At 43.0% G+C, this 27,651-nt stretch overlaps 1 protein-coding gene across 1 annotated transcript in view; it reads right to left on the reverse strand.

Moving 5' to 3' along the window:
- DGKG (diacylglycerol kinase gamma) overlaps nt 1-27,651 on the reverse strand; it is a 245,632-nt gene that overhangs the window by 157,327 nt on the left and 60,654 nt on the right. Inside the window, exons 8-16 of the mRNA XM_007935972.2 lie at nt 23,515-23,637; nt 16,586-16,703; nt 14,773-14,861; nt 11,322-11,438; nt 10,203-10,295; nt 7,040-7,099; nt 4,601-4,680; nt 3,326-3,400; nt 427-512 (exon numbers count right to left, since the gene is read on the reverse strand). Of these exons, the coding sequence (XP_007934163.1) occupies nt 427-512; nt 3,326-3,400; nt 4,601-4,680; nt 7,040-7,099; nt 10,203-10,295; nt 11,322-11,438; nt 14,773-14,861; nt 16,586-16,703; nt 23,515-23,637 (841 nt within the window). The remainder of the gene's footprint in view (nt 1-426; nt 513-3,325; nt 3,401-4,600; nt 4,681-7,039; nt 7,100-10,202; nt 10,296-11,321; nt 11,439-14,772; nt 14,862-16,585; nt 16,704-23,514; nt 23,638-27,651) is intronic.

The following is a 27,651-nucleotide window of genomic DNA, read 5'->3' on the forward strand; positions in this document are numbered from 1 at the left end:
TGTGTATATATATATATATATATATATATATATATATATATATGGAAACTCTTCATTCATACATATAGAGCTCTCTACCTCCACTGACTCTTCCCCAGGATGTTATCCATGTACAATATTACCAACTTTGTTCATCCTTTTTCATCTCCTTGGTGAATTAATTTCATCTTTTAAGAGATACATTTTTGAGGCAAGGCCTGAAACTAAACTGTTACATCTGTAGCTGTGGGAATCATTCCATTGTTTTATTTCCTTTTTTTATTTTTCAACAAAAGCACATACTTAGTCAAGCATTGATCCAAGGCTGAACAAAAAACATAGCTTCATTTCTCTCCTTTTTTTTTTTTTTGTTTTTTAAATTGCCTTCTGCTGGCTTTATGTGCTTACTATAAATAAACTGTAAAGGCCCTCCCAGCCCATTCTTACCAATGCAATCCAAAATCCAGCCAACTGTCCCATCTCCTCCACAGGCCAGAACACGGAAGTCTGGAGTATCACGGAAAAAGTTCAATCTGGGAAGCAGAAAAGCCAAAATGTGTTGTTTACTAGGTTGCGGCTGACTTCTGACCCTTGTTGAGTCAGTCTCCCTCTGCTCCCCAGGATGTGTTAGGACCTTGGTTCCTTCAGGAGTTGTAGGGGTCACTTAATGCCAGTGAGCATGGAGAAACATCCTGGGAACAGTCCTTGAATAAGGAGAAGCTGACTCAACATGAACACAAACAGAAAACAGTTTTCTAGGAATTCTCTACTATTTGTGTGAAGGAATGCATACTTCGCACATTTGGGCACTGATACAATGAACTGCCAGTGTTTGCCTCCCTCTCAGGCTCCCATGCCAGCTCTGTCCTCACAACCTCTCCTTTGGTGAAATGCACTAAACTGCCTGAGTCTTCATTGCACTCTCATTGGGCTCAAAGCTAAGTGCGATGGGACCCTTCTACCCTATGGAGGCTTAGCTCTTTAAAGAAGGGCACTTAACCTGGAGTCGATGAGCCTCCACGGGGCCGGTGGGGAGATATCAGAGGGCCATGATTTTGGAAAGGAAACAACATTCCATTCCTATTTTCCCTAGCCTCTAACTGAAATTTAGCATTTCCTGCCATTATGAATGTAGGCAACAAATCACAGAGGTATTAATAATACCTGTGACTTTGTCAAAAGTTCAAATCAAAGATATTTTTATATTTTATTACAGTTGTGGCAGACATTTCATAACATAAAATATGCTAATACACATTGTGGATTTACAGTAGTTATTAGTCCCGTCTCGGGATCTCATTATTTAATGTGTTACTAGAGGACACATATTCCAACTTTTCTTTTTTTGTAACATTTTGATAACTATTTTTCGATATAACTAATTTCCTTGGTAATTCTATCTGCTCATTTTGTGCATTAAAAAAAAAAATATTATTCTGAGGAGTTCATAGGCTTCTCCAGACTGCCAAAGATGGTTCTGGCACAAAAAGAGGGTAGAACATTTGCTTTGGAACAAATGTGACTGGTGAATATGTTGGGGTAGGATTTGGGAGGTTAAAGCTTAATTGTTCCTCCCTGACTGGACTGGTGCTCTGATAAGAACCACGGCTCTTTGAATCATTGATGCCTGTGTGGGCAAATCAACATTCCTACCCTCTCTTTCCCTTCTCTTGAAGACTCCGCTTATCTATAGGAAGTACATTCTGAATGGAGGCGCCCTTTGGCAAGACTCATACAGAATGACACTTGCATTGGGGATACTCAGGACATGTCAGCCCTGGGAAGTAGCCACCTGGCATGTCACTCAGGACAAATCCAATTGAGGTGGATGAGGTTAAGCTGGAGTCCCGGGGTGATGCAAATGGTTAATGTGTTTGGCTGCTAACTGAAAAGCTGGCATTTTGAGTCCACCCAGAGGTGCCTGGCATGAAAGCCTGGTGATGTACTTCTGAAAAATCAGCGATTGAAAATACTGTGGAGCACAGTTCTACTCTGACACACCTGAAGTCATCATGAATGACAGTTCATTCAATGGCAGCTGGTTTAGTTTGGTTTTGGGAGGTTAAGCTAGAGTGCTGTGTTCAAGCAAGGAAATGCCCTAGAGGAGAATGGGCTGGCAAACGTATTTGCAGGCTGCTGCACTGTCATGGGCTATGCTATACAGAAGTAATTGGCGGTCACTGTGATAGGCAGACTGTTTTGAGATTAGTTTTACAGGGAAATCATGCACTCATGTTTCCTTCTCCCTTTTACTGGGTCTTGCGCTGTTATTGCCATAAATAACAGCTTTATGGCAGATAACTGAAGTCAACAACACATTCCATTTTTAGAGCCCTTACATTTACCCCTCTGAGGAGTCTTGTGGAACCCAGAGTAGAAGTGACGGGACAGGAGTTTGGGCAAAGAAGTTTTGTGCCGGGAAAGCCCAGCCCAGTGTGTGCCATCCCGTGACAAGGTGCAGCCCTGGGACTGGTCAGCAGATGTCACTAGAGCACTGGATTCACTGGCAGAGCCGCTGATTACAGGGGCCATAGGAAGGAAGGTTGGGCAATCCTACTTCCGTAGTGATACTGCCTCAGAAACCCAAGGAGGGGTCGCTATGAGTCGGGGACTATGAGTCGGGTCCGACTCAACGGCAAAAAAAAAGCCCTTCACTTAGCTACTAACACAAGGACCAGCTCCTCCACCAGACCTTCCCAAGAACTGCAGTCAAGCTGCAAGGACCTCCTTGCCTCCCCTTACTGCTCTCTCTCTCTCTCTTCAACTCTCTGCTAACGAGCAGTGGAATAGGCAATTGGCAGGAGCAGAAGGGCCAGAGGGAGTATAACCTCCCGACTGGATAACCTAGGAATACAGTTCACTGAACGTAAAATTGTCTTGATCCTACAACACCATGTGCAACTGGCAGAACGCTGAGTCAATTACAGAGATTTCCAAACTGCTGACCGACAGTGATGAGACAACTCTTTCCTCCTTCCTGATAATCCAGTATGAAGATACCAGCTGATACAGCCTTGCAAATAAGTTAAAATCTTTTACCAGCCCACTCTCTGGTCAACCAAATGAATGACATGTGTAATTTTTTCCTCTCTTATAACATAAATGACTTTTTCTGAGACGAAGTACAAGAGGCCACTTCTCACTAGAGCTGGCCATCATGGGTGCTCCTGACTATCTACTGAAGAAAGTTGGAGTAGGATGGGAGAAAAAGAGAAAAGGAGTACAATGGAAGGAGGAAGGCTAGCCCAGAGCTGAAAGAGACAAGAAAGGGTAACAAAAGAAGGTAGCTTTTTCAAAGAGTAATGAGGGGTGAGGGGAGTAGGAGGTAAAGATTGTATCTCCATACCCTGGAGTAGGCCCCCCACTGTCCAGGTTGAAAACTTGTTTGGGGTTGAGCAGATAGTGGAATTTCCGAAGAATTCTATGGGAGGGAAAAAAAGAAAGGGAGAGAGAGAGAGAGAGAGACAGAGAAAGAGAATGTCATCGTGAGAATTCACAGCAGGGCAAACATCTGGGGGAGTCCATCCAGGGTGAGAATGAAGGGCCATTCCAACCTGAGAGGGGAGAAGACTGCACAGGTCCTGCAGACCCCAAAGTCTCAGGGTTACCTGTTGCTACTCATGTCCTCACTCCCTGGTTCAAGGCCACCCTACCATCCCAGGACTCCAGCCCCAAACCCCAAGGGCATCACCCCATGCAGAAAGGATGGGCAGAGAAACTCAGAGACTAGAGCTCCCATTCCTCTAAAGCTTTTTCCTCCACAGAGACCTCTCAAAAGTTCCTTATGCTTTAGATAGTGCAATTCTGCCTTTTGTGGGCTGTAATCAGGCATCAAGGTATCCCCAAGGGAAAGGCTCTCCCCCTTCTGGAAACAGGAGAAAATGCAGGAAGGGTGGGGCTGGTTAGTGTGGGGCTGGTGTAGGGGATGGCTGAGGGGCAGTGACCACATGTAGGCTTGGCTTCAAGGCTCCATCTTGAGACTAATCTAGTCACTTCTGGAGGGGTATCCTGCCATCTTGACTGGGAGTAGAGATACTCATACTTCTTGCTTTAACCTTATTATTATTTTCAATGTAGATTCCAGATCCTTGTTATCTGTCCATTACTCTAGAGCTGGACAGACAGGAGGCAAAAGCATTGCCACATTCTCTCCCTCTACTCCCAGCCCCCAGTGGACTGGGCATTTCCTCCAATGATGAGGGGGTCTCTCTTCTCATGTGTGGGGATAGGCCAGCAGATCCCAATCAGGTGAATCCTGTCACATCTCTTAAATCAAGAAAAGCCTTGGGAGGCTAGGAAGGAAACAGGCATCTCAGACTGGGTCTGACCTAGGGAGCCTTAATGATGGCTCATGTGACTGGTGCTGAGCAAAGCACTTTGACTCCTTTATTCTTCACAACAACCAGGAGAGGGGAAATTAATATCCCCATTTCACAGTGGAGGAAACTGAGGCAAAGGGAGGTTAAGATACTTGGACCAGGTCACAAAGTGGTAAGTGACAGGGCTGGAATTTGAACTGAGGTCTGTCTATCCCCACAGTCTACTCTATTATGGTTGAGGGGAGGAAAGGGCCCAAGTGAGGCTGTCTAGCCTCTCTGCTTTGAAAAAGAAGAGAACATACCTTTCTCCTTGTCTCCCTCCACTTTTGGGGTTCACCAAGACCAGCAGGGGATGGGTACCCGGGGTGGGGATGATCTTATACTTAAAAAGTAAAAGAAAAAGAAATTAGCTCTGTTCCATCCAATGCAGGGAGAATGGGATGAGAGTTGAGGCTGAGGCAGCTTCTGGGAGAGGTGGATGGGAAGCAGCATGGAGGAGAGGAGGTGGGGGAGGTAGATCTTTGACCACTGGCTGAATTTTCTGAGTGGCTAAACTGTATCCAGCTTGAGTGGTGTTAAAAGCCGAAGGGTTTTAGGTCGAGATCAGAAATGGGGCAATGACACTGTGGCTTCAAATCATTCCACAATGCTGTGCAGTTGAGTCCACAGCACAGTATGAGATTTTGTGAGGGATACAACTGAATATGATCTTAAAAGGTACAGCTGTCTGCGTGCTGAGAAGTAAACTACTCCTTATAGATTTAACCACCACTTTCAGCCCAGTGCCTTCCAAATCCACATTTCCAGCCCCAGTTTTCCTCCTGAACCCTGACTGCACATTTCTCACCAACCTTCAGATGGAGGTTTCACCATTAGTATAAACTCAACATGTCCCAAACCTGAAGTATCATCTTTTTCCATTAAATTGGCCTTCTCTCTGGACTTCTGGTTTCATCAATTTTTCCAGGAATGCTCTGTCTTGCCAATTCTTTCCATGGCATGTCCATTTATCTCAGGCACCCCTTCTCTACACTTACACAGTCTCCACACTGCTTAGGCCTTTCCCACCCCAGGTCAGTCCTGTACACCGTCCCACACAATTCCTTCCCACGACACCATGGCAGTCATACCACTTGTGTTCAGAAACCTTTCATGGTACCTTGTTGCCCAGAGAATAAAATCCAAGTGTCCAAACCTAGCATCTGAAGCCTTTCCAGCCCACCTTGCTGTGTTCTACCATGTCTCTTCATTACTCCTAACATCAGCCAAACTGCCCTCCTCTCCTCACAACAGGGAGCCTGCCTTCGGCATTCCCACTCTATGGTTCCACTCACCCTGCTTCTTCTGCTTAGTAACTGGAAATGCCCAATTCCTTCTTTGCATCCTCTTCAAAATCTTGTCATCCTTCAGGGCCCAGTTCAAGAGCCACTTCGTCTATGAAGTTTTCCTTGATCACGGCAACTACAACTTTTGCACTTGAAACCCGTAACATCTTCTGCTTTTGCTGTCATTAATGTTTATTTCTTTTGCTATTTTCTTAGGTAATGTTTCAAAACATCAACTGGACTTCATGCTTCGGGAGAGGGGTAGCAATGTGTGTATAACCCTCCCACAAGGACCCCCACAACACCAGACAAAAGTGTGGGTGTTCAATATTTGCAGATTCAGCTTAAAGTCACACTGGTACAGAGATGCAGCTCTGCTCCCCAATCAGTACTTAATGCCTGCTTCCCCAGATCTCAGACTGTAAATGCAACAAATACAGTGCCATCTTGTTGAAAAACAACAGCACATTCTTAAGATTTTCTAAGAATTCTCTTTTATTTGCTCAGGAGAAGCACTTGGAGCCTGAGGAGTAATTCCTTACCTCTGGGGGTGATATTCAAAATATTTAACAACCTGTACAATATGGGCATTCCCTACTGAAAACAGATGCCAAGACAATCAGCTGTAAACAACTGGTATTCTTGTACTAGTGTGATGCACTTGACTTTCTGTCATAGGTGTCTAGAGCTTTCCTGCATATTAAGGTCTCCCCTGTCATTATCTGTTCTGTTTTAAGTTTCAAAGCATATTAATCTGGATGTTCTCATTTAATCTTACAGTACCTCTGAGACATGAGCAATATAAGGATCATTATGCCCTTTGTCAAACAAGGAAACAGAGGTTCAGAGCCAGAGACGGAGTACACTTCAGTTTTCTATTTCCTTTTCTAGAACTCTTTGTACTTCACCAGGCCAACTTTCCTGCATCCTTGGAACTTTGTAGAAGACACAAAGAAAAAATGTTCATTGGTGAACCCAAGTAAGGGGGAAAAAAAGAGTCGATGATTTCTTAAATATACATTTAAGGATTAAGAAGGACTTTGGATCTGGTTAGTTTCATTTTGGCAGATTGTGTTCTGGAGACAGCTTGGCCTTCTTGGAAAACCACTGTCTATTTTTAGGCTGCACATTTGTTATTATTTAAGAGGTTTACAAACTTAAGTTTTATGTAACTTGTTCCTACAGAAGGTGAAACAGCCAGTTAGGCAGCTATGGGATCAACCAACCTCCCTTCTCATCACTTGCCTACAGCATAGTGGTCAAAGGTAATTCCAGAAGTTGGAAACAGAGTGTCCTCCTCTGTGGTATAATTGATCAGATGAGAAAGGAAATGTTCTAGAATCCAAACCCTGTCCTCCCTGCCACAGCTTGGTTCAACTTAAAATGAGCAATTAGATTGAAGGCTTGTGACGGTACCTGCATTACAATTTCGCCTTTGGCTGACTCGCTGCCATCACACTTCCCACCTTGCCTGTCCTGTGAGAAGAGAGGAGAGAGAAACATCTTTTGAAAAATGAATGACTAATATTAAAGCAAGAGATCAGAAACAAAAATAGAAAGCCTGTACAGTGTGGGGAGGAGTCTGTCAAAGTGGGGACTTTGGAACTAAAAACAGGACTATCCTCCTGTGGGTTTTCCAGGGCTCTCCAGATCCCTGTCACTACTTGTTCTAACTTTAACTTTGGGACACTTGCAAAGGACACGGGGGTTGGGATGCAGGCACACTGAAATCAGCAGAAACCTAAGTTGCTGCCTTAGAACTTGAGCTCTGAGAAGGAAGGTCTTAGACTTGGTTTCTTTGCTCAGCACTAAAACGTGATATTGAACAAGTAATCTTTCATTTTGTTTATTTTCTTCCCCTACTGTTTATTATTTATTTTATTGAGGTTTGTCTTACATGCAATAAAATGCTCAAATCTTAACTGTACAGATAGATAAAATTTTTATACATGTATATGCCCTTGTAAATACTACACTTTCAAGCATAACCCCATTCTGACTCTTGGTACCTTATTGGTATTGCTTGCTTTTTGAATTTCATGTTAATAGAATCATAGAATATGATTTCTTTTGAGTCTAGCTAGCCTCTTTCACTCAACAGTATGTCTTTGAAATTCTCCATATTTTTGTATCTAACATAGTTTATTCTTTTTCATTGTAACAAAGCATTCCAGTGGATGAATACACCTCAATTTATTTATCCATTTCTTGTTAATGGGCATTTTTTTAAATTAATAATGTTCTTTTTTATTATTTAAGGAACCAGGCGGACACCCTGCATATTATGCGAGAGCAACCCCTGATGTGTCTTCTCTGCTTTACTTATACATAAGTATATGATTACATCATTATTCTTTGATATTTCTTTAAAGCCACTCCTCGGAAGGAAGATGGGGCAATCTACTTCCGTAGTGAAACTGCCTAGGAAACCCAAGGAGGGGTTGCTATGAGTCGGGGCTGACTTGACGGCACACAACAACAACAACAACAACATTTCTTTAAAACAATCAAGTATTCAATCAAATATTGTTTTACAGTAAAATCAAATATTTCCTTATAACAATCAGTTATTAATTAAAAGCTAAAGTTTTACTCTTTCCCATACCCAAAGGCATTTTCCCATGTCCAAATGTATTGGATAACTAATTAGGTTAACATCTCTTTTCTTTTAATTCTTTTTTTTTCTAATTGTGATTTGGGTGAAGATGTACAGAGCAAATTCACTTTCCATACTTTCCATAGAGCAGTTCACATATACTTTGTCTCACGACATTGACCACAGTTTACCACAATACAACAGCTCCCCTCCCACTTCCTCCCCATAGTTACCTCTTCCCTGTATCCATCCCTCCATGGACTCCTGCCCCCTGAGCTGTCTCCCTGTGCATAAGCAGCCCTTCTTTCTCCCATGATTGTTCTCTCCAAGGAGAGTATCTACTTGAGGTAAATGTTCAACTCATGTGCCTGTATTTTGTTTGGCTGGAAACCACAGGTGTGGGTTCAATTCCAGACCTGAAGGGCAGTTAGGGGCCATAGTCTCAGTGGTTCCACCAGGCTCTATTGGACCAGCAAACCTGGTTCCCACCCCCCCTTTTTTTTTTCTCCAAATGATTTTGAGTTTTGTTCCACATTGTTCTCCCTCTCTATCAAGGATCTCCTATACAGATCCCCTTCCAAGTGGATGACAGTGGTAGCCGGGCACTATCTAGTTCTTCTGGTCTCATAGTCATATAGGCTGCAGATTGGATGGTGTACCAGTCGCTGGGATTGTTTCCATGAATTTTGGTTTTCTTCATTCTTCTTTGCTCTGGATGAGGAGAGACCCATTGTTGCATCTAGATGGCAGCTTGCTAGCTTTTAAGATCCCAGTCACTACTCATCAAAGTAGGAGGTGGAACAATGTTCTGTATAGTATTTTATGCCGATTGAGCTTGATGTCCCCTGCGACTATGGTCCCAAGCCCACAGGTTCAACTACTTGGTCCCTCTGGGTAGCTGGCTGTGACCAAGAATGACCACAACCTTGAATGGGCATTTTTTTTCTCAGTTTTTGACTACTATGATTAAAGCTGCTATGAAAATTTTTGCACATGTCTTTTGGTAGAATAAATACTCAGATCTCTCAGGTATGTACATAGGAAGGGAATTGTTGGGTGACAGAGTCTGTGCATTTTCAACTTAGTGAATACTGCTGAAAGGAGCCCTGGAGACACTCAGTGATTAAGTGCTTGGCCGTTAACCAAGGTAGGTGGTTCAAACCCACAAGCTGCTCTCCAGGAAAAAGATGTGGCAATCTTCTTCCGTAAAGATTACAGCCTTGGAAACACTATGGGGCAGTTCTATTCTGTCCTATAGGGTTGCTATAAGTCAGAATCTACTTGATAGCAGTGGATTTGGTTTTTTTTTTTTTGTAAATACTGCCCAATGGTTTTCCAGTGTGGTAGTTTCCCTTAGATTTTTCATGAGAAAGGAGAAGCTGGTACAGTCAATGGTAAGATGTGAGGAATCAGTGGGACCTGACAACATTTCTAATATGGGAGGAGGAGATCAGTTACAATGTTTGATGCTTGCTTTGAAAGCGGAATCTTTAACACAGGGAACAGACAAAATTTTAGGTGGGAATGAAAAAAAAGAAGAAGTTTAATTTCATTATGTTTTCATTTCCAAATGAGGCTGAGACACCAAAGCAGAAATCCTCAAGGCAGAGAGAGTCCATGACTGGACATAGCAGAGAGGCTGACAAGGGTGAGTGAGGGGCCAGGAGGTCTGTCCACGTGCAGGAGTGACTGAGGTTCCTTGACCTGTGTACTGCCTGGAAGATGCTAGGAAGGATGTGCTTTCCTGGTTGGGCCATTCCACAGTTTTCCGGGTGGCTGGCATGTGGAACCAGTTCAGCCAGAGGCATTTTCTCTTACAATCCAGCTGGCTCAGCACTGATCTCTTAAATTTGTACAAAAATGCAACCCTAAGAGTTGTGTGGGGCAGCCCTCTGAGGGACACGAATGTCTGAACAGAACACTATCTATACCTGAAATGTGAACTGGGAGAGGCAGGGGCCCAGCAGAGGTCAGAGTACTTACCCGGGTGATAGGGCATATTGAGGTGGGCAGCAAAATATGATCTCTGAGTTCCCCACCATCACACAATGTTGATAACTCACATTTGCGGTGAAACTGGAAGAAAAAGTGAAGACGAGAGTGAGTGAAAGTGATCAAGGAAAGTCAAGTATGAGGGTTTAGAGGTTTACTGGGGAGGCAAACTGTCTAGTGCTTTCTCAAATCCTGATGCACTGCTGGCTGTGGTAGTCTGGTTGAGTATGAGTGTGTGCATGTGTGTGTGTGGTTGGGGTGCTAAGTGGGCCATGGGCAGAGAAAGGAGACCACAGTGCTGTACATGGCTGCTGGGGCAAAGAGTCATAAGCAGGCCTATGGCCCCTTCAGTTTGGCACCTTCATGTGCATTTCAGAGCCCCCTTTGGAGAGCTGCCCTTCTCAGCCTCTGAGAGTCTGGGAGGAAGGAGGTTATAGATAAACAAACTGATGGGGTGCTGGATAGAAACCCTCTGACTCAACCTCTGTATATTGAGAGTTCTGCAGTCTGGTTTGGAGAAATCTCCTTTTTGAAGCTGATACCTGCTCAAAGGGACAAGCCATGGCACTGAGTTTGCTTTGGCAGGCAGGTCAGATTGTTAGTGGCAGGAGGCTGGTAGTGGCGCTCCAAGTTCCAGAGGGGATGTGGGCTCCAGCTGTGGATGGTGGCAGCAGGAACAGACCTCTGGCCAAGGCAGTGGGTCTGCTCCAAGGAATGTGCCTTTGGGGCAGCTGCCTTTCCACTGACAACTTAGTGTCTAATCCCTTTCCTTCTCTGTCAGTGCCCCTCGCCTGAGATGATAGCTAGGCAAAGGAAGTTCTTGGTCCAGCCTGCTGGTCCCAGCTGCCAAGCCACATAGACAGTGGACTGGCCACTGCTTGAACAGTCCTTGCTGCCCTGGTTCCATGGCTGCCCACTCTCTGGGCAGCTTGATGGTTTGTTGGAAGCACTATTATACTCAGGGTACAGAGTTGGGGCTCTGGGATCCTCCCCAGCCTTGCTCCCCTGGGTCTGCTCATGCTTTCTGGCAGGATGCCCACTGCTCCTCTGATACAGCTTGAACGCAAACCATGCTGAAAAGAACCAGGGCTGCCCTGGGCTCCAACCCACCGTCATCCGGCACCACACGCAGTGCCGTGCAGTGACACTCTGGTAGCACTTGATACTTTTGTGGCACCGGTCACACTTGACGGAGGAGTTTCCTTCCACCCATGCGTGCTGCATCACCTGCGGGAAGGAAGGGAAGGATACCAGGGAAAGCCACGCCATAGGGCCCTGGCTGAGAAGGGTCTGGGAGGAGCACAGGGAAGGGGGAGGTCAGAAGGTGGTTGTTTTCTGTTTAGTGGTTATCTTTATTGGATGCTGGGTTACTCTGCCTAAATGTAGTGACATGGTCCCTCCCTGCCTAACTGCCACCATGCTATCAAGGAAGATGAGAAATCACTTGGCATGGCTTTGAGTAACTTGTTCACCCTAGCAGGCGAGCCTCTGAACAGAGTCTTATCTGGTAGTCCATTTGTCTGTCTTGCAGAACTCCTTAAAGAGTAATAATGTGCTTGTGTGCACCCTCTTCTGGAAAGCAGCAGGGTGCAGGGAAACACAGGAAGGCTTGGGCTGGAGACAAACTGGTTGGACTCACTGCTGCATCAGTGGGGGAACCTTTCACCACTTTCTGAACCTCTCTGAGCCTCAGGTCCCTCTTCTGCAAAAATTGGCATAATAAAGCCCCATTTCCAGGGGAGCCTCCCTGCAACAGTTCCTGCCCTTTGGAGGTGAACTCCTTCCACCTCCTGCCTTCTAGGCCTGGGCTACACAGTGGAACCACTTGGGGAGCATACAGAAGTGCTAAAGCCCAGCCCACACTCTGGGCCAAATAGAGTCTCTGGGAGTTAAAAGGAGCTCTGATGATGTAGTGGTTAAGGCATTTGTTCATTAGCCAAAGTATTGGTGGTTTGAACCCACCAGCTGCTCCATGGAAGAAAGTTGAGGCAGTCTGGTTCTATAAAAATGAAAGCCTCGGAAACCCAGTAGGGGTCACTGTGAGTCCAAATCAATTCAATGATAGTGGGATTTTGGTTTGGGGGGTGGGCCCTGTCATTGCTTTGTTTTAAAGTGTTCTGAGGGATTATAAAATGAGGTCAAGGATGAGAAGCACTCTAGAAAGAAGTTACACAAAAAGTCCAAAAGATATTAAGGGAGGGCTGGCCAGCAGGCTTTCCTACTTGTTCCATGGCCAGGGCAGCCTTAGGAACTTAGGAAGCTCATGGGATTGTGTGTCTATATGTGAGATGTGATGGAAATGACAGCAGCTTATTCATGACACTGGTATCTGGGAGCATGAGCCCTCAGCTTAGTTCTCTCCTCCAGGAATTCTATAGCACTTCTCAAAAATTTCTAGCAAAGAACCCCTAGCAAAAGAACAATGCAGATAGAAATGCTAGAAGAAACTAGGAGCAAAGCCCGAAGTGACTGAATACAAGCACAATATTAAAATCACATGAAATGTTTGCATAATAATATCTATGTTTGTCATACAGAAAAAGAAATGTTTTACATTACTAATACTTAATGTCCTCCTCCCAAGACATTTTTGGTAAAATTATTGCTCTAGAAGATGTGTCATATTTAGTTTGTAGCTACACCTCTGAGTGTGCAAAGAACCCAATCAATTTGTCATCTACATGGTCACACTGAATTTGCTCCAAGATTATTTTGCAGACATAGAGAGAAAAAAAGTGGCTTCAGAAAAGTTAAGTGACTATAAGGTTATATGACTATAAGTGGCCAAGCAGGGACTCATAACCAGGCCTTTTGACTCCAAGCCTATGGTTGCTTCCTGATACCATGTTGCTTTCTCTATCCTCCTCTGGGATCAGAAGAGATGGTGAAGGACTTGGGTTGTCCGGCAGGAATAGAAGGTTGTGATTGTGCCCTGCTGGCCCCTCCACTACCTTCCTGAATTCTGTGTGACAGATGGCCAGAGTGCAGGTTAGGGCCTGAGCCCAGGCTGTGTGCCTTGTGTCCTGGTGAAAGCCACAAACATGGGGGGATGTGTATGGGCGTGATGTGGAAGGAGTAGACAAGAGGCCATGCAGTCTCTCAATGGGGCATGCATGTGAGTCCTTGGAGGTGACCTTCTCCCTCAAGAGTCCTTTTGGGGGGACTGGTTACCACTCCATTTCGCTCACCACCTCTGAACTCAGATTCCTCAATGGAATCTTTCCTCTAGCCAAGTGTCCTTTGCTGTTAATTTTACAGAGAGTCTATTTGCACACACAGTGAATAGTGCTACCTAATAGACAAGTTAGGAATCTGGGGTGGTGAAAATGGTTGAGCAGTTGGCTGCTAAATGATATGTTGGTGGTTCGAGTCCATCCAGAGGTGCCTGAGAAGAAAAGCCTGGTGATTCCAAAAGATCAACCACTTAAAATCCTCTGGAGCACAGTTCTACTCTGACATATATGGGGTCACTATGAATCAGAATTAGAATTGACTCAAGAACAACTGTTTGGTTTTTTTTTTTATTTTTTTATTTTTTTTTAAGTTAATGGCCAAGTTAGAAACCTAGGTGTCATCTCAACTTCTCCCTTTCTCTTATCCCTTGCATCTTGATCACCAGGTCCTAGTGGTAGTACCTCCAAATGATCTCTCAAACTCTCCCTTCACTTCCTGTACCTTAGCCTGTGTGTGTTATGGCTAAAACCCTCAACAACCTCAATGGCATAGATATGTCCATGAGCATGCTACATTAGACAAATCAGAGCAGAGCAGGTGAATGAAGGCCCACCCTAGTTGGACAGAACCTCAGAACTGCATGCCTTTTCCCTGAACCATTGGATGAATTTTTCCTTCTAATCTCTCTTCTGCACCACGGTCAGAGTGATTAACCTAATTCACAAGCCCTATCATACTATTCGTGTGCTTAAAGGTCTTCAGTGGTCCCCTTAGCTGCAGAGCAAACTCCTCAGCTGGCTTTACAAGACCGTCCCCAGGCTAGACCTCACCACTCTCTGAGTGAGGCTCCTGTCACTTCCCTGTAAGCATCCTTTGCCCTAGCCACACCAAAAGAAGTGTGGATCCCAGAATAAGCCATGTCTCCATGGTTTCTTCTGTTGCGAGTGCTTTGTCCTCTGTGACACCTAGTGAAGTCCTCCTGACTTTGGTTCAAATACAACTCAAACACTACTTTCTTTGTGAAATCTTCCCTGACTTCCTCATTTGGGCCTTACTTGTACATTCCACAAAGCCCGATTATGGTCCACATCTTAATACTTTATACTTTATTGATGTGTCTGTTCCTTCCATGAGACTGCACAGTTCTTCAGCAGGCTAGGGATAATCTCTTATAACCTATATGTACCCTTAGCCCAGAGCCTGCCACACAGTAGGCGTGAGTGAGATGCTGAATGGATTGAGGGATGAAAGGGATGGGTTAAGGGTAGTCCTTGTGGCAGAGAAAGGACTGATAAGCTCTCACAACCCCCTTCTGCCCAGTCTGTGGTGATGGATGTGTTTCCTAGAACTTGGCATGCAGCAGAACAAGGCAATGGATGTCACTAACCTCTCCACACCTTTTAGTTTTTGAGTACGTTTTGACACACCCAGGAATGTTTTTAGACACACATCGTTCGTGGACAGTATATTTACAGTCTGAAAAGGAAAGAAAAAAAAAAAAAAAATGAGAGCATTTGTGAGTGACCATCTAGGAAAGGTCCAGCCTCCCCCAACTCACCAGCTGAACCCACCAGCTGCTCCATGGAAGAAAGTTGAGGCATTCTGGTTCTATAAAGATTTACAGCCTCGGAAACCCAGTAGGGGTCACTGTGAGTCTGAATCAATTCAATGGTAGTGGGTTTTTGGTTTAGCAAGGGCCTGTGTCTCCCTCCGGGTGGCCAGAAAGGGCCAGGGGCTGGCCTTGCCTATGGAAAGTCACCATAAGCTCCAGTTGTTTGCTGGGAAGAGGGTCCATGGTTATCTCCCAGATATCCTTCTGCCCCGCTTTGCCTCCACCACACTGCCTTCCACTGTGGGTAGTATATGCAGCAAGGAAGACAGCCCTAGAAAGACACTTGTCACTTAAGTGGAGTGTGAAGGGTTATCCTCCTTGTCATGACAATGGCACATATTCCATGTCAGGGATGTTGGTGTGTTGATGCAAAGGGCAGGGAGTTTTGGAGTTAGGCCTGGGCCTGAATTCTGGCTCTGCCATTTGTGACTACTTATATACTCTTGGGTAAATTGCTTCACCTCTGTGAGCATCAGGGTTTTCATCTGTAAAGTGGGAATAAAAACGCCTCTCCTGCAGGAAATTTGCAGGATTTAATGAAACAATTTGTTCAAAGCACCATGTGTCTCTCTGAATCAGAGCAGCTATTTCACAAATAATGATGATAATAAATATTACTACTACTTAATACTGTGCATACAGCAGAGGTCCACAGGCTTAGAACCTAAAAGGGATGAGAGTGGGTCTACAAAGAACTGGGTGAGAGCTGGATTTAAATGATTCAGGAAAAGCTGAGGGAGCCCCTTCTTTAGCCTGCTGAGGCTTGCTTGGGTGGACAATGGGCCTAGCTCTGCTAGGAAGACTTTTGTGACTAAGGTCATTTGTTGCCTAGCTCACATGTGCATGTTGGATTAGACACTTTGGTGGCCTGGACCACACCCATGGAGGCTTCCTGCTGTAGTGCCCCACCCCCATCTCTGGTGGGGTCAGGCTGTGTGTTTGCTATCTGTATGATGGGGTAGCTGCCAGGACTCTGTTCACCCATAGCCTGGCTTCTGCAAAGCCTTCTCACCGCAGCCCCTCTCCCCTCTTCTCTTGTTCCCCATATCCACCTTCTTTCCTACCTCATCCCTTCTTTCTTCCTTGCCTTCCATCTCATTCTTCTGTTCTCTTTTCCTGTCTCCCTTTCTCTTTTATTCCTATCTCTACTTTTTTTTCCTCCCTCCCTCTGACTTTCCTAAATGGATTTGAAAACAAAACAAATGTATTTTTAATTTTCATTGTATTTACAGAACATAGCTTTATGCTGCTTATTAATTTAAAAAACAGGTTCTTCTGACCATGCCCCAAATAAACACTCACTAGCAAAACCAACTAAAATTAGTACGAGATGTACTTTAATTATGTGTCACCCTCAATAGCTTTTTTCCCTAGGGTGTCAGTGTCCCATGATAGAACTCCAACAAAAGGACAATACCTGTCCCTTTGACTTGTGTCAAACAACAACAGGAAATGGATGTCTTGCTCTATTCCTGCTGTTAGGACAATATGGGTGGGATCTCAAGCTAAATTTTCTCTGGAATGGCTCAACGACATGCAGATCAAGATAGCTCCAGCGGGAAGAGGGGTTTGAAGGAAGTTTACTCACAAACGCAGCACAGGCCTTGCTTCCGCACGCCCATCAGCATGATGTGGCAGAAGTTGCAGTAGGTCAGCTTCTTGAAATGCTTCATGGTCCAGGCATGCCTCCCGTCCCCCTTGGAGCTCTGCAGGGACAAGAGGGAGGTGAAACAGTGAATGGGCAGCCCCAAGCTAGAGGAAGTCAGAGCTTACTTCTTGAATATTCTTGCCTTTTTCTGAGTAAGACTCTCTTCTCAGATTTGGAAGACAAAATATTTATTTCATCATGTTAAGGACTCCCTTAAAAAGAAATATAAATTAAAACAAAGTTTTCTCTGTGTATTTGTTCTTTAAAATTAGCAAATAATAAAAACTAGGAATACTCAAGTGGGATCAGGGACTGGACATGATTTAAAAAAAAAAAAAAAATAAAAACTAGGAATACTCAAGTGGGATCAGGGACTGGACATGATTTAAAAAAAAAAAAAAAAAAATTAAAAAGCCCTCTCCTACATAGCTGGCAATGAGCCCTGGTGGTGCAGTAGTTAAGCTCTTGGCTGCTAACTGAAAGGTTGGTGGTTTGAACCCACAGGAGACAGATGAGGCAATCTGCTTCTGAAAAGATTTACAGCCTTGGAAATCCTATGGGGCAGTTCTGCTCTGTCCTATAGTGTCATTGTGAGTCAGAATCAACTCAATGGTAGGGGTTACACAGCTGGTGGAAGTAAAAATCACACAAAATTTCCTGGAAAACAATTTGGAGATCTATCTGTCATTTTTTCTATCATCATCATCATCTCTCTATCAACCTAACTGAATCTAAACCAAAAACCAAACCAAACTCACTGCTGTTGAGTTGATTCTGACTCATAGTGACCCCTCCTTGAGTTTCAGAGGTGTTATCACTAAGGAAGTAGATTGCCCAGTCTTCCTTCTGAGGAGTGGCTGGTGAGTTTGAACTGCCAGCCTTCTGGTTAGCAATCAAATGCCTTAGGCACTACACCACTAGAGCTCCCAATAGAATCTAAAGATTCTTTAAATGTTTGTATTCTTTGACTACAAATCTCCCTTTTTGGATTCTACCCCGAAGTCAAAATTTTAAAAAATACTTGGCATTTTTGTGCTCTGTCAGGTCCTCAACCTGAAAAAAAACCCTGCAAATCTCCTGAGGGTCTCAAAATTACCAGAAGGTACATCCATATGACTTAATGTTGGATGTCAATCAAAAAAATACTTATAAAAATATCTAATGATGTGGGCATGTGCTCATGATGTAATACTAAGTCAAAAAAGCAGAATACATATTTGATGATATACTATGATTTCAGTTTTATATAGCAAGATATTTGATGGGAAGAAATTTTATTAAATTTTTAACAGAGGTTATTAGCTATAGTTGCCAGAACTAAGGATGTATTTTAATCCCTTATCTCTGTTTTCTTCTGTATTTTCCAAATTATCCACAATACACATGATAGTTTTATAGCCACAAGAAAATACTTTAGTAAAAACAACATACTTCTCTTATCAACTTTCCATGCCATTAGCATTATAACATGAGCATTCCCATGCCTTACCTGGTCACAGGTAAAACAGTAAACACATAAAGACAGAGAGAAGGTTAAATCATTTTACCCTGATTTGGCTTACTTAGAACTGAATACACCTTACCCACTTCATAAATCAAGTCTTATGTAATCATACGCCTTCTCTGGAACCTAAAAATTTCCCACCTTCCAGTCCCTGGAGCACAGCTTGGTTGAGGCTGAGGCTTCAGGAACATCCCTCCCCCCATATGCTGTCCCTGAGCTTTTCTCATAGGCTTCATCACAAGAGTAACTGCCAGACTAGTCTTCCAAACCCACTGCTGCGGAGTCAATCCCAACTCATGTTGTTGTTGTTGTTATGAGCCATCGAGTTGGACCTGACTCATAGTGACCTCTCCTTGGGTTTCCGAGGCAGTATCACTGCGGAAGTAGATTGCCCCATCTTCCTTCCGAGGAGCGTCTGGTGGGTTTGAACCGCCAGCCTTCTGGTTAGCAGTCAAGTGCCTTAGGCACTATGCTACCAGAGCTCCTAATCCCAATCCATAGTGACCCTATAGGACTGAGTAGAACTGCGGCTTAGGGTTTCTAAGGCTGTAAATCTTTTCAGAAGCAGATACATCATTCTCCTGCTATATCATTCTCCCACAGAGCAGCTGGTGGGGGTCACACTGCTAACCTTTCAGTTAGCAGCTGAGTACTTTAACCACTGTGCAACCAGGGCTCCCTCTTGGCTGGTATTAAGGGTAGTAAGAACTATTGTAGTTGGGTGATAAGGATTTGCAGTTAGGTGCATACTGTCTAACGTTCTGAACTTCAAATCCAGTTCTTACTCTGGGCACCCCTCCACTTGGGCTGCTCACCACACCAGACCTATCCCTGTGCTCAGACTCTTCTGCTGAAGGTCTCTAGAGGAGTTCATGCTCTTTTTCAAATAATGGCCTCCTCCTCTGGGCTCAGTTAAGCTGTTATCACTACCTAAAAAGCCTGCTTTTTTCAAAACCTGAATTTTATGCAATTAAAGCCTTTTTTATCTGTTGTTACTGTTAGGTGTTGTCAAGTCGGTTCTGTTTCATAGTACTTCTATGTACAACAGAATGAAACACTGCCCAGTCCTGCACCATCTTCATAATCCTAGCCATGCTTCTTAAGCCCTTCGTCGCTGCCACTGTGCCAATCCATCTCATTGAGGGTCTTGCTCTTTTTCGTTGATGCTCTACTTTACAAAGCATGATGTCCTTCTCTAGGGACTGGTCCTTCCTGATCACATGTCCAAAGTATGTGAGACAAAATCTTTCTATTCTTGCTTCTAAGAAGCATTCTGACTGTACTTGTTCCAACACAGATCTGTTCATTCTTTTGGCAGCCCATGAAACACTCAATGTTCTTTACCAACACTGTAATTCAAAGGCATAAATTCTTCTTTGGTCTTCGTTATTCATTGTCCAGCTTTCACATGCATATGAGATGACTGAAAATATTCAGTACTGGCTTCACTAATTGATTAAATGATTCATTAAAAGGATCAGTTCATTTAGTCAACACACATCTACTTCAAATGATTTTTATAAGAATTAAATGAAATAAGGTAAGTAAAGCTCCTAATCCAGTGCCTGGCAGATTGTAAACTTTTATTAACTTCCTACTTGGTGCCAGATATTGGGAACACAAAAATAATGAAAGTGTGTTTTCTATGTGTAAGGAATTAGATTTGCTTCTATTTTAGAAACGAAGAAATGGAGATTCAGAAAGATATGCAAGTAGTTATATAAATAGCACAAGATGATCGGTGAATAAACTAGTAGTCGAACTTGAGTCCCTTGCTCACTTCCGAGCCCATGCTTCTTCCATCCCACTCTCCCCTATACCTCCCTTTCTCCCCCAAACTAGGGTTTTCCTTTAGGGACTGTCTTGTACTGAAGTGAAATTTTTAGCAGACACATAGCCCACTGGACCATTATTGTATCTGAAAATGCCTCTATTAGCTAAGGGATCCAGTTAACTGTTTTCCTCTTTTCAGCTTCTGTTGTCATAGACACAGGATAAGAAGCAGAAGATCTTGGCTTAGGATAAAGTGGTATTTCTGCTTGGGTTATAGCACCATCATGTGGCTCTTTCATTTCTGCATATTGGAGGCTGTGGACCATGGAAGTCATGTCCTTCCTTAGTGTGCTGGGTTTTATGTTGTTGCTAGAATTTCACCTGGAGACAGATTATTTCCTGCTTTGACATTCAGAGATACCTAGACTTCCAGTGGTCAATTGTGGGTTTTGAAAAAGCAAGCAAGTGATAGGACTTTTAAGTCATTGAGGCATACTTGTTCTGGAATACTGTGTAGCTTTTCCCAGACTTATCTTCCTATAGGCAGCTTCTCTGGGTCCTATGTCTTTACATCCCACATCTTGGATGGGAAAAATATTAAATGTTAAAAATTTATAATTTAGTACATATGTAAAACAAATGTACAAAAACTTTTGATTAATTAAACTAAATTTGCATTTGATTTTTTTGCTTGCAACTTTCTTGGTGTGAACTATGGCTTTTTAAAAGGTTGTTTTGGCATTTGGGGGACACATTTGGGAGAATGTTGAAAACACAGCCTAGCTCTCCACCTCCAGGCACAGAACAGTGGATCCCTCTGTGTAAAGTGTTGGAGGCAGTTGGATCTCAGTAGAGAAAGGAGAAATTGGGTCCTTGTGATTAAAATATCCCATTTCTATACACATGTTTCAGAGAAAGGACAAGTATGATGGAATCACATCCAAACAGAACATCCATCTTTGATTCAAGTAAATCTTGAGTGAGTGTTGTTAGCAGCAATTATATCTTATTTATTGTTATACTCCCAGATCTGGGATTTTGTGTCTAAATAGTAACTTCTTGGTAAGTGCAAAAAGGATATGGAGGTGGCATCATCTGACCTTCCTCAATCTTACAAGGGGGAAAGAGACTCAGCATCAGCAGCCCAAGGCTTATTCCTAAGAGGCCAGACATACTGCCTCCCTCCAATCTTTTTACTAACTCTGACACCAGCCATCCCTCCCATGGTACTCCCTACTTCTCTGCTGGGTTCAATAATTCATTGCAGTGCTCACACAGAACTCACAGACAATATTCATGATTATGGGGCTTATTAGGGAAGTAACAGTTTACAGTTCAGGTTCAGGAACATGCTCAAGATACAGTTCTTTGATCAGGACAGTCTCCTCTCTGCTGTACCCTCAGACACACCTCTCTGGCCCTTGGCCTCTTGGCCTGGCCTCTGCCCTGCTCAAGCAGGTGCCACAAAGCTCTTTTAGCTCTGCTGATAGATACACCTAGGTGCACCCCACTCCATCAGCAAGACTTCTGCTCAGGGGCACTCAGCTTTCTCATGTTGTGGGTCAGGTAAGCCTGCCGCTCTGTCTCGTGCCTCTTGGTTCCACTGCAACCGTCTCTCTGCTGGGTGTCTCTCTCTGCTGGGGTGTCTCTTGCTGCCAGGTGTCTCTCTTTGCTGAGCATCTCTCTCTGCTGGCCATCCCTGTAAAGGAGGTCCAGTGTAGGGATCTTGGGTCTAAGGGTGCATTCTACTTCACCTCCAGCTCTTCTCTCTTGATTGCAGTGAGATCCCCCTTTCTGTTTCTAGGAAGGATCATTTTAATCCTGACAGAATGACAAAACTAACCAATCTCAGCATCAGAGTTCTACACACCTTATTTGCATGGTCCCACCCAGTAATTTGGTGAGAGTTACAAAGACTATGGCTAGAAAAACTATACCAAGTAATTCACTGCACTACAGTAAGGGAATCATTGAGTGAAGGATATGATATTACTGAATAAGGGAGGTGGCCTCTGCTACTAACTAGGTATGTGTCCTTGGGCTCTTTACCCATCTGCACCTCAGTCCGTAAAACAGAAGGGATAGACCAGAGGATTACAAAGGTCTTTTTCAGCTCTGACTCTCTAAGGAGTTAAGTAACAAGAAGGGGTTGTGCAGGTTCCTCAATTTCTACTAGGCAGTTGGAAGGAACAGGTCATGCTAGGATATGATTACAAAATTTAGTTATGAGTGTTGGAAATTAATGCTCAGCTTTAGTCCTGAACCACAGAACTGTCAGACAAAAACATTATGGGAAATGGGCAATGGCAGTCAGTTAGAGGCCAGTCCAGCTGCCCTTCTTGTTCTGTTCCTTTCTGTGGCATTTCAGTAATCTCAAAGAGGTACTGTCACACAACCTGAGAGAGTGTCCTGGGAAATGTTCAACATCACCATTTGTGCTTTTAGTGTTAATCTTTCTATTTCATGGATGGAAGTTAGTTCAGTTGGTAAAAAAACAGAAAATGCATGTCTGACTAGCTCAGGTGCTAGGTGTATATGACCATTGATTCTCATTAAGCTCTACATGTATGCCCTCTCTGAGAAAATGGGAATATTTCACTAACACTCTGAACTTTTTTCCTTTAGGGCTTTGTTCAAGCCACAAACACTCTCTTCTACCATCTTCCACCAGCCAAATCACATCCATCCTAGAGAGCCAGATCAAACATCCTCCTAGACTCCCTCCATCTGATCTTTATTCTCAAGAGTGAGATATCAGCATTCCATGTATCCTTCAGAGCCAGTTCTACAACTTCTAAGGTCCCTTCCTTGGCAGTGAAGTATGAATTAGAAAGGATAGGATATTTGGAGTCAGGTATAAATCCTAGCTCCTCCTCCTTTTGCTCCGTAGGCTCAAAACCTGTTTTCCATCTGTATAAATTAGGGATAAAAATACCTACATATCAAATAAGAAACCATTTATGAAAACTAAACCCAACCCACTGCCACTGAGTAAATTCTGACTCATAGTGACCCTATAGGACAGAGTAGAACTGCCCCATAGGGTTTCCAAAGCTGTAAATCTTTATAGAAGCAGACTGCTTCATCTTTTTTCCCATGAAGCAGCTGGTGTGTTTGAACTGCCAACTTTTGGTTTGCAGCTGAGTGACTTAACCACTGTCCACCAGAGTTCCTTCCATTCATGAAAGCCCCCCCTCAAAAGAGCAGTCTTCCTTCCTCCCTCTTTCCCATCTTTCTCCAACTCTCTTAGCACTTTTTAACCTAATTTATGGGAGATGAAATTCTTCTTTCTACCCTTTGCTGGTTGAATATAAATATATTGAATCTTTGTGTCCCCTTACAATATTCATAACAGTATCTTTTATTTATTAATAATTTAGTAAATGTCTGTTGAATGAATAAATGTATTTCTGACACTAATAGGTGAAAAGGAAAGACATCAGAGAAGACTTTCCAGCTGGGCTAGAGTACATGGTATAACCATTGGGAAGTCTAGAGGAGAAGGCAAGGTTATGTGTAGATATGGACTTCCACACGGAGCCTGATGTTCCTGGATGGCAAGAGATCTCTGGGCTCAATCTTGCTAACTTACAGAGTCGTCCATTCCCAGTAAGACCAGCAATGGGATGGTGGTCATCCCTCCATGGATCCATTCCTTTAGAGACACAAAACCATCCTTGTCATAGTCCATCCCTTGCAACATCTCCTTCAAGATCTGTGAAATGCAAAGAGCAACAATTATCTGTTTTCATTTTTGACTTTTCTGCTCCCTTTGCCTTTTGTTTTCTCTTTCATATTGCATTATATGTTTTATGTTTTTCTCCATCTCCTCCTGTTTTGAGTAAGCAAGAGTGAATAATAATAGTGAGGGAGCAGACTAGGAATCAAGAAACCAAGGTTCTAGGCCTGACTCTGCCCCAATCTGTGTGGCCTTGGGCAACCCACCCAAACTCTCTGGGTTCTGGTTTGCTCATCTTTAAAACAGAAATAACAGACATTTTTTAGGGGGAAGATGGCATACTGCTAACAGACCATACTGCTCTGGTCCTTCTAGTAACAAGAGATTTTGAGAAACTAGGTAAAGCAGATGCAAATAATAATACTGGAGTTCTGAGAAGATAAAGTATTAGATCCTATGAGGGTGGTGAAAGGGAGCAAGTTAAGCAACTGGCAAAAGTGAAAAAACCTTCCCTGCTGGTGAAGCTGAAGAGAAGTCATTAGAAATACAACAGAGGTTGAGGAGGAGCTGGGGAAAAAAACCCCACAGAATCCACAGGCATTAAAGACTCAGCATAGTCACATTGGTAGTTTTTCAAGGTGAGCTGGGGCTGAAGACAGAAGGAAGATTGTACTGTGAAACAGAACAGGACCCCCTTACCTTAAGCTGCTTCAGAGTCTGGAAGGGAATGGGGAAAAGGGAACAGAAACTCTCTCCGAATAAACAGACCCCAAATTGGACACAGCAGTGGGCTCGAATTCAACTCTTACCAATCCTTTTTATCACAGAGTGGCATTGTGACCTGGGATTTCATGACTTGTGGATCTGCGCAGTCGCCTTTTGTCCCTTGGGGCAGCTGCAGGTTTAAACTGCGGGGCTTTGATTGACAGCTGGGCACCATCATTGGCAGACTGATCTTGATGGAACCAGGGGCCACAGTGCCTGCATTGCTGACAGAATTATCTCCCACTAAGCACAGAAAACACCCTCTGTCTTACTCTCCTGGTGAGTGCTTCTTGCACTGACCCTCTTCTGCCTGCTGATGCTACAGTGAGTGAGCAGAATTTGCCACAGCAGCCAGTTTCCAGTGGCTGAACGTAAGTGGAGGGACCCTTCCTCAAATACCTTATTCTCCCTTCATTTTTCCCTTGTCTTCTTTCATTTTTGCAAAACCTATATAATTCCTGGAGGGGGTCACCATGAGTCGAATGCAACTTGACAGCAGTGGTATATCCTTCCCATCTACCCACTTTTTTTTTCTCTCTTTTTCTTACATTCTTTCTCCCTATATCTAGCCTTCTATTTTTGTTCTATCTCTTCATCTCTTCTTCTTCTCCTTGGCTTTTGTTTTCTCCCCTGCTTTGTCCAATGGGAGGAACATATTAACCCTCCACTAATCAGCTGAAGCTACTACAATGACCACCTCACCCAATAGACACCAATAGCTCCTGCACCACAGGATCAATGACAGACAGTGGACAATACCTGCTCGTCCCAACTATGAATCCTCTTCATGATGAACAGAGACCTGCACCCCCAAGCCCCACCAGTGATCCACCAACACAGAAAAAGCTGGAGAGTGACTCAGCTTAGTCAACAACCAAGGAAGTACACCTGTTCCACACTTCCAGATATAGCAAAACATAAAACCACACTGAAACAAATCAGTACATAACTAACAAATAAAAAGAACACCCTTCAAAATGTCTAGGAAACAACAGATAATTTAAAATAATAATAATAATAAAAACAGGACAATGTAGTAGAAACAAATGTTTAAGCTAAAGAATTAGGAAATCTCCTTGAGGAAGAATAAACAATAAAACTACTTAATAAGGAATTCAGAAGATTATCTATATATAACCCTCCAAGAGTTCAAGAAAACCTTAACAGAAGCAATGAGAAGAGAGATAGTACCCTGGAAGAATTCAGGAAAATCATTTAAGAGCAAAATAAACACAAAATCAGAAGGCATTAAAAAAAAACTGCAATTAAAAATCCAGAAGACAGAAGATGAATACTAAAATTACAGAGATAGATAACACATTGGAAGGACAAAAGAGTAAACTAGAACTGGCTGAAAAATGCATTTTCCAGCTAGAAGACAAATCCCTTGACACCGGACTAGATGAGGAAAAATCAGAACAAAGATTTAAGAGAAATGAAGAAAACCTAAGAGTTATATGTGACGACATGAAAAGAAACAACAGGTGCCTGATTGGAATCCCAGAACAAAAAGAAGATGGGGGGGACATTGAGAAAATTGTCGAAGATTTGCTAACAGAAAATTTCCCTCATATTATGAAAGAAGAAAACATATCCATCCAAGAAGCTCAATGAACCCCATACAGGATAGATCCCAAGTATAAGTCACCAAGATGTATCATAATCAAACTTTCCAAAACCAAAGACAAAGAAAGAATCTTGGGAGCAGCTTGGGAAAAACAAAATGTCACTTACAATGGCAACCAATAAGACTAAACTCTGATTTCTCAACAGAAACCACACAGGCAAGAAGGCAACGGGATGTCATATACAAAACCTTGAAGGAAAAGAGTTGCTAATCAAGAATTATATATCCAGCCAAAATATCCATCAAATGTTGTTGTTGTTATGTGCCATCGAGTTGGACCTGACTCATAGCAACCCTTCCTTAGGATTCTGAGGCAGTATCACTACAGAAGTAGATTGCCCTATCTTCCTTCCGAGGAGTGGCTGGTGGATTTGAACTGCCAGCCTTCTGGTTAGCAGTCAAGTACCTTAGGCACTATGCTACCAGAGCTCCCATCCATCAAATAGGAGAGTGAAATCAAGACATTCCCAGACAAACAGAAATTTTGTGAAAATCGGACCAACACTATAAGAAATGCTAAAGGGAGTCCTTCCAAAAGACAACCCACAACAGAGAACAACAAATTAAAACCAAGACACTTAACACCACTGCCTAGAAACCAAACCAGAAAATCATTCTCAAAGTAAACTCACAAAAAAATGTACATAGAAAAATAGGGGATTCAATCTGCAAATGACACCAGCAACAAAAGAAATGGAGGGGAAAAAAGTTTTAATTACAAATCTTCCAAATTGAGAGGAAGACAGGACAATGTCTTTGTAGAACAGACAGCTCAAACTTAGGGAGATAAAAATTTACTTCAGGGTAGTCACAAAGAAAATTAACAATCCTTCTAATCAAACTATGAAAGAAAGAAATCACAAGGCCTTAGTAAACCCAAAGCAAACAATAATGAAGAAAAGAGAAAAAATACTTGATAACAAAATGAACTCAGTATGGAAAAATATTTGGAACAAAGAAATCAACAACAATACAACAAAAAAATGCAATACAATGATAGCAATAAATTCAGACCTATCATTAATGACACTCAATGTGAATGGACTAAGTGCACCAGTCAAAAGAAAGAGAGTAGCAGATTGGATAAGAGAGGAGGACCTACTGTTATGCTGCCTACAAGAAACCCACCTTAGACTTAAAGGTAAAAATAAATTAAAAATCAAGGAGTGGAAAAAATATATCAAGCTAATGGCAACATTAATTTCTGATAAAACAGACTTCAAGGTGAAAGCCAGCATAAGAGACAAAGAAGGACACTATATGATGTTAAAAGGGTCAGTTGACCGGGAGGCCATTACCATAATAAATATCTATGGATCCAAATGAAAGGAAAAATAGACAACTCTATAATAGTAGCAGAAGACTTTAACCCACTACTTTCAAGGAAGGACAGAACAACTAGAAAAAAACAAAGATAAGAAGAACTCAATAACACAATCAACCAACTTGACTTCATAGATATATAGAACTCTACCCAACAGAAGCACAATACACATTCTTCTCCAGTGCACATGGATCATTCTCCAGTGTAGACCATGTTAGGCCACAAAACAAACCTCAATAAATTTAAATACACTGAAGTACTATAAAGCAGCTTCCTGACAGTGCTACAAAATTATAAATCAATAATTGTTGTTGTTGTTGTTATGTGCCATCGA

Source organism: Orycteropus afer, unplaced genomic scaffold (genome assembly GCF_000298275.1).
Source record: "Orycteropus afer afer isolate SDZICR_OR568_19922 unplaced genomic scaffold, OryAfe1.0 scaffold00032, whole genome shotgun sequence".
Classification (NCBI taxonomy): domain Eukaryota; kingdom Metazoa; phylum Chordata; class Mammalia; order Tubulidentata; family Orycteropodidae; genus Orycteropus; species Orycteropus afer.